This window comes from Solanum dulcamara, chromosome 1 (assembly GCF_947179165.1).
Source record: "Solanum dulcamara chromosome 1, daSolDulc1.2, whole genome shotgun sequence".
Classification (NCBI taxonomy): Eukaryota; Viridiplantae; Streptophyta; class Magnoliopsida; order Solanales; family Solanaceae; genus Solanum; species Solanum dulcamara.
Window position 1 is genome coordinate 49,400,499 of NC_077237.1, and position 12,112 is coordinate 49,412,610.

The following is a 12,112-nucleotide window of genomic DNA, read 5'->3' on the forward strand; positions in this document are numbered from 1 at the left end:
TACCCTGATTGTGACTCCCACTAGAGCCATGTTCCGTTGATCTTCCTCTTACCATCGTCAAAGCTTCAGCTTGCTGCAAATTTGTTTGTCTGTCTTTCTTATTTTTGTGTCGATTTTCTTCTTCTAAGACAATGACTACAACTTCATCGAAAACTAGACTTTTTATATTGTTTGTCAGGTTGATGATGAGTTGATCATACGAGTCAGGCAGACTTTGAAGTAGAAGCTCCGCACGTTCAGTCCCTTCTATTTTTCCATTATTGTAAGTTGCGAAAATAGAGTATTCGAAGTATTAGTGTGTTCAGTAACCAACATGGACTCTGCCATTCGAAGAGTATACAATCTTCTTAAATCTTTTTAAGAAGATTTTATTATACAAAGACTTGGCCTCGTACAATATCGTAAGAGTATTCCATATTTCCTTCGCCGTCCGTTTTTCAGTCATACTAGACAACACTTGATTAGCTAGTGTCAAATGTATATCAACAACTGTGTTGCTGTCTATGTCGTTCCACTTACTGTCGTCAGTAAAGTCTGTGGGTCTGCCTTCAATTGCAACTAAGTAATTGTCTTTTCTTAATATCACTCTTATTTTCAATTTTTACAATGAAAAATTAGTCCCATTGAATTTCTCAACATCAAATTTTATTGTATTCGACATTGTTATTTGCTTCACACCCTTCTAGATTGTTTCTGAATATTTTTGCGAACAATCGTGACAAACTGTATCGTCACCAAAATTTACTATTCACGTGAATAATACTTTTCACTGAATTTTACTATTCACAAAAATTTACTATTTACAGATAGTACCTTCTCATAAAACAGACAGAATAACCGAGGGTTCTCATACTACTGTTAGGGGAAGGAAACACCACAATTAAAGTTTGATATGATAATAAATAATAAAAATAAATTGGACACGAGAATTATACGTGGAAAACCCTCAAACAGATAGAGGGGAAAAACCACGGGGTAGAAAGATTTTACTATGATAATATGAGAGTATACTGCTCTTAAATACAAGGAGAAAACAACAATAAACACTTATCTCTTGTAAAAGAAACAACTCATTAAAGAGCACACTCAAAACTACAATATTTATCTTGGTGTATAACTCTCTTTGTGTTCTTACTCTTTTGGATTGTATTTTTGTGGGATGATCTAAATGAGGAAAAGAGGCCCTCTATTTATAGGAAACTGAAAACGCATAAAATACACGTTTTCATGTAAAATACGTATTTTCTTGTCAAAAATTGCTAAAGGAGGCAACAACTTTTGAAACACGTATATTTTAAGTTTTGAATAACTCATTAAAGAGCACACTCAAAACTACAATATTTATCTTGGTGTATAACTCTCTTTGTGTTCTTACTCTTTTGGATTGTATTTTTGTGGGATGATCTAAATGAGGAAAAGAGACCCTCTATTTATAGGAAACTGAAAACACATAAAATACACGTTTTCGTGTAAAATATGTGTTTTCTTGTCAAAAGTTGCTAAAGGAGGCAACAACTTTTGAAACGCGTATATTTTACGCGTTTTTTTCTTGAACGATGCATGTGCACCTCCCTTTTTGACTTTCTTGCAAATTTTAGGTCAATCAAACGTTATTCTGTTCACTTTTGGAGAAGAATAAGTTTTGAAAATTTCGATATCATATTATTTGAGATATTGATATCGTTTTGAGAAAACATGAGTTGTTTGGTAATTAGAAGGTTCTATTAGGTTTGTATTATCATTTGTGATCCGTATAAACTTTGGGAAGTTATTTATAATTCAAGCAGAAGTGCTGTGCGGACAAAAATTTCAAATGAGCGCACATAATACCTAACTTCAAACGAGAATATCACTCTATAATGAATCTGGAAAAATGCAAAAACTTTGAGTTTGTAGCCCTTTGAGTATGGTTTCCAACGCATTAATGTGTTCATAAATCGGAGTTACGTATAAAAGGTTATGATGGATTTACTTAAAAGGTGTTTAGCAAAAAAATATGGATTTTGAGGTATTGGGAAAACAACCAAAATCTTGTTTTCACTTTTTTTTTAATTTTTAATTTGTTTTGTTGTAAGAAAAAAATCTAAACTTTTTATTTTCATAAAATAATCTCATTTAAATTATTTTCCATGTTCATAGAATATTTTATACTTTTTAAGAAAATACATTTGAATTTTAAATATTAACTGCAAAAACTATTGTCAACTTCAATTTTGAAAATTTCAAATAAAGTGAATTTTTTTGATGGCGAAACCCCACATATTCTTTCACAATTTTAAGGGTTTTTCTGTCCTCATCAAGTGATAAATGCAGAGTGATCTTTAGATTTTTTGTTTTTTAACAAATCGATATGTCACAATCAGCGTAAATTGTTCATTATTATCCTGATGGAAAGTTAATAATTTATTTGTCATAATTAGGTGGGTAAAACAATGACTGAAAAGGATTGATAAACGATAGGAGTATGAAAACATTGACAAGTCTTTTTGGAATGGTTCCTTTGTCTTATAGTCAACTATTCTTTTGGCGTTATGGAAATGAAGCAGCTTGGTGAAAGGTATTTTACGCTATCACTTTCTCCCTATTCTTGCAATTGGGAGGAAATTAGTGACAACTCAACTTGCATCGCCCTTTTTTTCTTCTTCTTTAATTCTGTATTTGTCATTTTTCTTTTTCTATTTTCGTCCTGGGTATTTGCCTTATTATCTACTTGTCGGTCTGATTCCTGGCATGCTGAGATTTTAGTGGAGTTGTGTTTCTTATTTATACAAAAAAAATATGGAGTGGAATTGGAGTGGGGAAACATCATGATGTTTGGTTCAAAGGCTTGTCAAAGTCCCAATCAAGTGCAATTAACAGATTGGGGAGAATTTGATGGTGGATCCTTCAATTTGTCAGGGTTTGACACTGTTGGTGTTTATGGCTCTGACGTGGTGGGGCCTACTTCTTCAATCAACAGCTCAATATCAATTTCTACTGACGAGGGGATGAAACCATCCAACTTCAATTTTGATGAATCTCATGTTAAGGATGCGGAGCAGTGCAGAGTTAAGCTATCTACGAGTTCATCACCCATAGGCTATGATGGACCATTCACTGGTTTCAAACTTGGCAAACAAACATTTGAAAGCAACAGTGTTAGGCTCCCGTCCTTCTCCATGACCCCTGTATCATCTGTTGTTGCACCAAAGAAAACAAAATCCTCTAGTCAGAACGCACTAATTCCGCGCTGTCAGGTTGAGGGCTGCAATCTTGATCTGTCTTCAGCTAAAGAATATCACCGAAAGCATCGAGTTTGTCACAGTCATTCCAAATGTCCAAAGGTCATCATACGAGGTGTCGAGCGACGCTTTTGTCAGCAGTGTAGCAGGTAAACCTCGTTTGATGAACCTATATTGAAGTATCTTGTAGTTAGATGTTTGACTTCAGAATTTTAGTTAATAACAACTTGTTCTTCTGGATGTATGGTTCCTATGGCATTTTGGGAGGTTTAATATATCCTCAGTCCTTAAGCATATTTGAGATCATAATGGCTCATTCCTTTTTTTTCTCCCACTGAAGGTTCCATAGCTTGTCGGATTTTGATGAAAACAAGCGAAGCTGTCGCAGGAGGCTTTCTGATCACAATGCACGCCGACGCAAGCCACAGCAGGAAACTATCCAGTTTAACTCGACAAGGCTTTCTTCATGGTTTTATGGTATGATGCCTATGTTGAGATTGGGCTTCTTTTCTTCTGAAATGTAACTTAATGAGCATTCAAATGAAAAGCTTTAGCAGGAACTACAGGAGAAGACTAATTTTTAAATTGGACACAAATGTGATTAATTGTCAATGTTTCTGTAAGAAATTCCTTTTCTGGTGCAAACAACCAATTTATGTGGCATTGTTTTGCTTGAATCCATACATTTTGAGACATATGGATACCTATAAGAATATTTGTGGTCCAATAATTTTCTTTTGGAAAGTAAGCCCATGAGGTGCTGCATATGAGATGGGATATGCTGCTTCTGTCAATCAAGCTTATACTGACTTGGAATATGACTTTTTCTTTAAGTCTTCTACAAGTATCTTTCTCCGTCGTGTTTCTTTGCACATGTTCTGCGGTGGAGGTTTATCCAACTTTTAGTTCACCCTCTTTTGCATTTTTCAAGTTCTGTTGTCCTATAATACCTTTCTTTCTCTGATGATGGGTGGTAGTGCATAACGGGTGGAGGTTGTGGTGACTGCAGTGGCAGAGTCAGAATTTTCAAAATATTAAAGAAACCAAGGGGATTCTAACATATAGTAATAGTATATAGAAAAACAATTACCTATCTATATGTAATTTTTCAGCAAAGGGTTGTCAATTGACTCTCATTGGATAAGTATAGATCCGCCATTGGTGATGCGTGTGTGGGTAGGGAGCTAATTAGAACATTTTAATTTCAGGTTTCTACCTTATCATCTAATTGAAAGACTTTCTTACATTGTTTTTGTGTTGTGCTTAGCCACTACCATTTTATGTGCTTATAAATTTACAGATAATAGGCAATTGATGAATCTTGTGTTCAACAATGGCCACCTTGTCCACTCTAAACCTACTGCAGATTCTACCTGGGAAACCTCTGAAGTTTCCAAGTTTACAATAACAAGAGGGTTAACTTTAAAGCCCTACAAAGCTAACAGTATTAATGAGCAGTCACTTATGGGGGGAGTCAAGCTTTCAGGGACCACTGAAATGTGGACCAATGCATCTAACTTGTACTCGGTGTCCAATGACACGACAGCTGAGGTCTTCAGTCAAGGTTTGTTTCAATACCAAGGAACCCGGCCCTACAATAATTTTCATTTTAACTTCTGTCTCCTATGTTGCGCATGAAATTCCATCATTAATCTCTTCTTCTCTTGATTTAAGTGGGAAAGATCTTATTTTTGTGCTAGTATGGCTAGTTCTCTCTAAAGATTTCCATCAAGTTATTGGATAATTAGTAGTGAGCTTTCAGTTGCCGCAAGATATCTTAGTATAACAACTGATATTTGCATTATTATCCCATGACATGCAAGATTACTCTGACTTCTTGATGAACCTGTTGGATAAATTTCCATATTCTGCACATTCCTTTTCTCTGAACTGACATATATTTGATGAGTGACATAGGAACACCTTATTGAAAGCTTTACCTTTATGCCGTAGGAAACCCTTGTATGTTGGGGTATAAAGATTGGTTCTGCAGATGGTAGAAATGATTGTTGTTACCTGATTTCTGGCTGTCTATCCTACATTTCTTTTTAAAGGCCTAATACTACTAGATTCTCAAGGGTTCAAGTACAAATTATCCTAGTTGTTTTGTTGCTGAGACCTAAAATAATGGTTGAAGCTGAATATAAGTTGTCACCACCCAAAAGCGAGGTCGTGATGGCACCTATCCTAACTCACCGATAGGTAAGCCAACCCTTATCCTAACCGAATATTAAACACACTGCGGAATAAAAGTAAATAAGTAGCGGAAGTGAAGTCTTAAAATTAAGCTTTCATAGATCAAAAACCGAAATACAGAATAAAACAGTTTGCAACCCCAAAATCTGGTGACATGAGTATCAGTCTCTAAGATAATCAAATAAGATCCAAAATTACTACACTGTGTGAAAGGTCAAGACAGGAAATAAACAAAAGATAGGGAAGTTTGGATGCTGCGGAACAGCTAAGTAGCTACCTCCAAAAACTTCAATGACCACCAACTTGATTTGAGGATCACCTACCGCTAGTATTGGGCTCAGTACCTGCACAATAGAGGTGCAGCAAGCAAGGGTGAGCACGAAAGATCACATGTACTCAGCAACACTGTCGACCGACCCTTAAAAGAAGCGATGGCGAGGGTCGGTTTTACACTGCTCTTTCTAACACTTAGGCAAAGATATCAGAATAAAATGCCTATTCAAAGACATACTAGCAGTTAAATAAAACATCAAATCAGTTCATAAACAATACCGAATCCAGCTAAAATCAGATATTTCCACAGTAAATATGAACTATAGCACACCATCTATCTGGGTCAAATCAGCCAACAAAGAGGAAAATAAGTCACTTTCATTAACACTTAGCCATTTCACATTCTCGATTCAACAAGTAATGTAAAGATGATGAGATGAATGCAATGCATGTGGTACATATACACCCGCTTCCTCTGGCAGATAGTCAGGATGAGGTCTATATACTGTGCAAGTGTGCAACTCGATCCATACATAATACATGTTGAGGTGTGCAACTCCGATCCATATATAATATGTGCAGGCATGCAACTCCGATCCCAATAATATGTTACACAGGCGGGCAATATGGGGATCCCAATGATATGTTATGCAGGCGTGCAATACCGATCCCAAACCTTAGAACTTTTGGTCAACCTTAACTTTCTTAAAACTCATGAATCCAACCAATGACTGAAATCACTCCTGAACACTTCAGGATCCATAACAACCACCCAACTAAGTCAAAATTTTCGGACCTAACAGAACTGTTAGAATTCGAATCCGAGTTTGTTAGCCTAGAATGCTGACTTTGGTCAAACTTCAAAATTGAAAATCTCATCCAATATTCATCCGATCTTTTCGGAAATTGTGTCACCCATCCCCGCAAATAACAATTGATATAATGAAGCTACAGAAAGGGTCAAAAACAGGAAAAACATGCAGAAAACTCAAAACGACTATGAGAGTCGTTACATCGACGGTCTAACCAGTTCGTTGTTGGGTGGTCAACTGGTTTGTAAGAACTTAACTTGAATGTATCAAAAACTAATAGAAGTATGCAGTGGTTGTGGATCATGACTTATTTTCTCTCTTCTCACACACACAGTATTTTGGAAAATTGAAAGTTTTAGGTAACAGCATAGAGCTGTTGCCTAATACCACCAAAGGGTTCTCAACTAAGAAAGGATGAGATGATGGTTAAGTTAGTTACCTTGCATTACAGATTGTAAGCACTGAAAAAAAGGAGTGAAGTGTTCAGTAGCATGTGTTATAGAAGGAATATGCACTAAGCTTGTCAAAAATTAGGGGCTGAAAAGGTTTGCTTCGTTACAATATAGCTATAAGTAAACTTGTCGAGTTTATTTGAAGGTACTAGGTATCTATTGCTGGTACACGCCAAGGGGGTAGCCAGACAGTCAAAGAACTGGAGTGACAATTTTGGCTCTGGAGACCATGGTACAAGTACAACAGAGGCTCACTGGGTGAATTTGTCCTATTTTTGTAAACTTTGGTGGACAAAGTTATCGATTATGTGTGTTTGTAGAGAGTTCTAGGTGGCCTGTGGATTAAACGAGGTGTCGGTAAGTTGGCCGAATGCCACTTGAAAAGTAAGGTTACCTAATCCTGAATTTTTTTCCTTTTGATGGGATGTTAAGACTCTATCAGGCACACTTAAACTATATGGTTTTTTTTCATCAGTCGAGGAAACCTTGTGCAGGCGGCTAAAAAAGTGGACATTAACCTTTCTTCTTGGTTTTGATCGAAAACTCTTGGCAAGCCATAGAAATGATGGGACAAAATTTTTGTCAGGCTTTTTTTGACGGTAGTTTGGAGATGTGTGGCAGGAGATGCTTGAGTGTTTGATTTCTTAGGCAATTTGCATCCAGCTTTGATATGTTGCTGATCGGAGTAAAGCAGATATAATATCAGTTGCACTGTTTTTCCTCTCATTAATAGGACGATAATATTGAGATTACTTGTTGACTAGTTATAAATCTGCTGTTAGCAGTAGATTTTTCTGCCCCTTGTCAGTATAATAGGAATTACTTGAATCCAATTTATTTTGTTTTCTTTTATGATTGGCCAAGTTACCTTTGTAAAGGCTTCTAAAGAGCAATTAAGAGAAAAGGATGTAGAAATGCTACGCTATAAAGTTTAAGGAGCTGTCTTTAATCAGTTTTCTGAGAGTTATCTTAATTTTACACATCTTCATGAAAGTAACTGGAAATGCTAGATAATTAGATTCACCCGAGGCACCAAGTTATTTAAAAATACACAATGTCATTACTTTTACTTTAAAAGTGTAGTATTTTTATGATTGTTTGATTATCAAATCAAAACCCTTTGATTTCTCTATCAGGTGTCAAGGAGACCATGTTCTCTCTAAATATGGGTGTGGCACCGGAATTACCTCGTGCTCTCTCTCTTCTGTCAAATAAATCATCATGTGAACCTGAATTTGTTTCGACTGGCCACTCCTCGCATGTAAACCAGATCATCATACCGGAGCAGGTGATGCATGCAATTCCTCAGAGTTTGCCATTTGAGTCCACGGAACACTGGCAGGCTGAACATCTATTCAGTCCACGCATTCATACTTTGGTTGGGAATGATCACAGTGGTGGTAGTTTTCAGGAAATTCAGCTTTCCAAAGATCCATTTGATGATTCCTATGTCAATGGATTGTACTGACAGGGCAGACTAGTCAGCCTACCCTCAATATTGAAATGGATTTCAATTTTTGCTGGCTTTACTTTCTCCATGTAAGCAGTTGTTAAACTGGGACCTACCAGATGGTTCATAAGTAGGGTATTGGAAGCAGCGTGTCATTCTAAAGTGGTAGCATATTACACAAGTACATGGAGCTCCAGATCTTGAAAGAAAACTTTGGATTGAAAAGTATGCCATAAATTTATTTGCTTAATAAATCAACATGGGTTGTTAAAGAGTTGTAGTGGTTTCTTGTTTCTGCACTTTGACATGATGCTACCACACAGATTTAATGTAATGTATGATAGCTAAAAACGCTGAGATGGTCAATTTGTCTCTAAAATCATTTTGATGTGGGATTCAGCTGAACTTACATAGGCAACATGAGCTTTAGTGAATTTGGATACTTCATGTATCCCTCATCTCTTATGTTAGAAACACATTTCTGCTGCTGAGATCCTGGAAATTTTCTTTCTATTTTGATGCAGGCATTATGTAATCAGTAGTCTTCATTTTTTTTTTAATACATGGAGGGGGGAATAAAACCTTACCTCCGAGATTAAGGTGGTTCATAAGTCGAGTAACCTACTAAGGCCATTCGACTTAACCCCATTTATAAGATGGAGCGAACTTAGACTATGCACCTAAGAGAGGACTCTTCTCTCAATACAATAATTAGTGGATGCTTGCTTCTAGGTTTATGATTTTTGTTTCTTCTACAATTTTTCTATTACATTGATAAGGAGAGTGGAGCTGTGAGAAATGAATAGTTCTTGTTCAAAGACTTCAACCACGCTATTAGACTTGTGTGATGACCCCCGTGGTTATTTTCGTGTTTTTGCGTGCTTTTACTATTTTGCCCCTTTTCATAGCTTCCTTGTAGCATTTGTGAGGTGTTGGGATTGGTGACATGCTTTTCGAGGAGGTCGGGTGTTTTGAGTGAGTTTGGCCATTTTTTGAGGCCTAAGGCTTGAAAGAGTCTACTTTAGTCAATATTCGGAGTTTCTCATGTTGGATGAAGATATCGTCAGTTCCATCAGCTCCGAAAGGGTCATTTTGGGCTAGTATGATGATTGTTTCGGGTTTGGGGGCTTTTGTTTTGAGTTTGTGCGATTAGGCATTTTAGCTTTGAAGTTTTGGTCAAAGTTTGACTTTGGTCAACATTCTTGGTAAACGTGCTCGAATTGAAATTCCTTCAGCGTAGTTAGCTCTAAAACGCTAAGTTTGGTTTAGAACGACCTTTCGTTTGAATTCCGAGGCCTTTGGGATGAGTTTGTAGCTTTTAGCGTTTTGTTTGGCTTTTCTTTGTAGGTGTTGACTTTGGTCAACATTTTGACAAGAAGAACTCGTTGGTTGTTTCGTCGATTTGGTTGAGTCTGGAATGTCGTTTTTGATTGGGTAGCATGGTTTGTTTGTGTCGATGGGGTTTTGAACAAGTTCCGAGCCCCCGACGGGGAAATTTTCATCCCTGTGAGGTTGCAGTTATTTGGTTGCTGATGCAATTGACATTCTTTCTCTGCAAATGTGGGCCCATGGCTGCATTCGCGGAGGTTTGACTGGTTGTTCTTTGGTTTGCAGGATGATCTCCACATTCGCGGAGGCCAATGGATTTGTTCTCCGCGTTCGCAGAGGACGCTGTGTCAGTGCTTCGTGTTCGCAAAGGCAAATAGGCTTGGCAGTGCTGTCTTTTAAAAGACCGATTCCAACATGCATTCTTTCATTCATAACTTAGAAAAATTGCGATTTTGAGAGGAATTTTATGCCAAATTGAGTGATTCTTGTTGGAGGGTGTTGGAATTTCATGTGGGCACTATTCGGGGTCATTAAATCTTCCGTTCCTTTCGGTAATTCCCATCAATTTCTCTCTAAACTTTAGTTTTTGATTCTTTTGAGCTCCTTTAACGATAGGACTGTTTTGGGGCATGTATATCTCGGTTTGTGCCCATTTTTGGAGCATAAGTTCCTTGAGTTCATTATGACCTTGTGATGGAGTCGTTTTTGTGATTTCATTTGCGGGTCCCAAGGTCCTATTTAAGCCTATTTCCATTTCCAAATTTATAAATTGTAATATAGGTATCAATTGTTTTATTTTTGATGTTCTCTCCACTAATTTGATAACGTGGCATCATTCAGAGGCTCTTCGAAAAGAAAAAACTTTGGAATAGAGGTTCGGGTGTGGTTTTGTCCTTGAGGTAGGTTACTGTCTCTTCTTTAGACTTGGCTCGGATAGTTTCATGTATATATACGAGTAGTATGATCGTTAGGAAGGTTTTTAGGTAATGACATTAGGCTTGTGTGATCTTAGTATTGAAATGGCCATGTCCGGGAATTGTAGTTTAGTCTTTAGTTGTTAAGCCTTAGTTAAAGTTGATTCTTGGATTGTTGATTAGTTTAGCTCCTTAGTATGCTTTTAGGTGATATGAAACCTAGTTCTTACATGATTTGGAGTGCTTGGAATTGTTGGATGCCTTTGTGTTATTTTAACTTTATTGCTTTATGTTCTACTTGTTGGGCCTAATGCCTTGGACTGGCTGGAGTTCCAAGTTAGTACTACTTCTTAGTGACGGGTGTTTACCCGGTGCTTGTATGATATGTTATGTGGTGTAAGTTGTTGACTTTTTGGTGGGTTGCATTCATGCAAATTACTTGTGTTTGTGACATGACTTGACTTGGGTAATGGAAGGGGGCTCAAATTTAAATCCCAGTTCACGTGATTTTACTATATTTTACTACCTATTGGGCTATGGGGGGGGGGGGGGTAAGACATGTTTTAGTACTTTTTCGAAGGAATATGTTTTTGAAGGGAAATATATGTACTATGTGGGAGTTATGTCCAAAAAAATGGAACTTATTCGATTAACTCGTGGGTCGGTACGATGACGTTTGTATCCTATGCGAGAGGCTATAGGGCATTCTTAGGAATACTTCTCTTGTTTTGTTCTTTATCGTGCGGTCCTAACTTTAGCAACTTTTGAGTGTTTGTTTACTTTATTCTTTCTCAGATGTCTACGATGAGATCTCTTGCGGGAGGTCGAGAGCCTTCTACACCAGCGGGTAGGGCCCCAGCTAGGGGCCGAGGTCGAGGTAGAGCGGAGGCTACAACACCTGCTCAAGATCATAAGCGAGCACCATCACCAAAGCCCAAGTAGAGGTTGTGTACGTTCAGTATCAGCCAGATGTTGTGGGGACAACCCAACCTCCACCAGATTTTGTTGACACGCCAGTACTTGAAGATACACTAGCACAGATCCTCAACTTCTTGGAGGGTATGTCCCAAGCAGGGACTCTACCTAGTACTTTTGCCGAACCTCATGTCCCATATGAGGCTCAGACTCCTGCCCTGTTAGGGGCACAGGGTATTCAGAATCTAGGGGAAGAACCTATTGTTGTAGCTCCTCGTTTATTGGTTCAACCCATTCCTACTTTTGCTCCCCCTATGGCACCCAGACTAGTCATGTCTTTTGAGGAATAGAAAATGTTAGGGCTGTTCATCAAATTAGGCCCTTCCAGGTTTTCAGGCGCAGCAGGCGAGGATGCCCACGAGTTTTTGATCAATTTTCAGGAGAGGTTGCATAACATCGGGTTAGTAGAGTCTCACGTGATTGATTATATCGCCTTCCAGCTAGATGGGTCCGCAAAATAGTGGTGGAGGTCTTATCTCCAGTGTAGGAT

General features: G+C 37.8%; 1 protein-coding gene across 2 annotated transcripts; it reads left to right on the forward strand.

Annotated features, from left to right (window-relative positions):
• The first annotated feature begins 2,377 nt into the window (after positions 1–2,377).
• LOC129882647 (squamosa promoter-binding-like protein 12) lies at positions 2,378–8,878 on the forward strand. 2 transcript variants are annotated; one of them, XM_055957150.1, is made up of 5 exons: positions 2,378–2,557; positions 2,899–3,370; positions 3,562–3,698; positions 4,522–4,785; positions 8,091–8,878. In XM_055957150.1, exons 2-5 carry the CDS (start codon positions 2,988–2,990, stop codon positions 8,420–8,422), a joined length of 1,116 nt encoding a protein of 371 aa, XP_055813125.1. In that variant the 5' UTR covers positions 2,378–2,557; positions 2,899–2,987; the 3' UTR covers positions 8,423–8,878. The 2 variants fall into 2 exon arrangements, with proteins under 2 accessions (XP_055813125.1, XP_055813045.1); XM_055957070.1 differs by lacking the exon at positions 2,378–2,557 and having other exon boundaries at positions 2,710–3,370; positions 4,588–4,785.
• Positions 8,879–12,112: the final 3,234 nt, after the last annotated feature.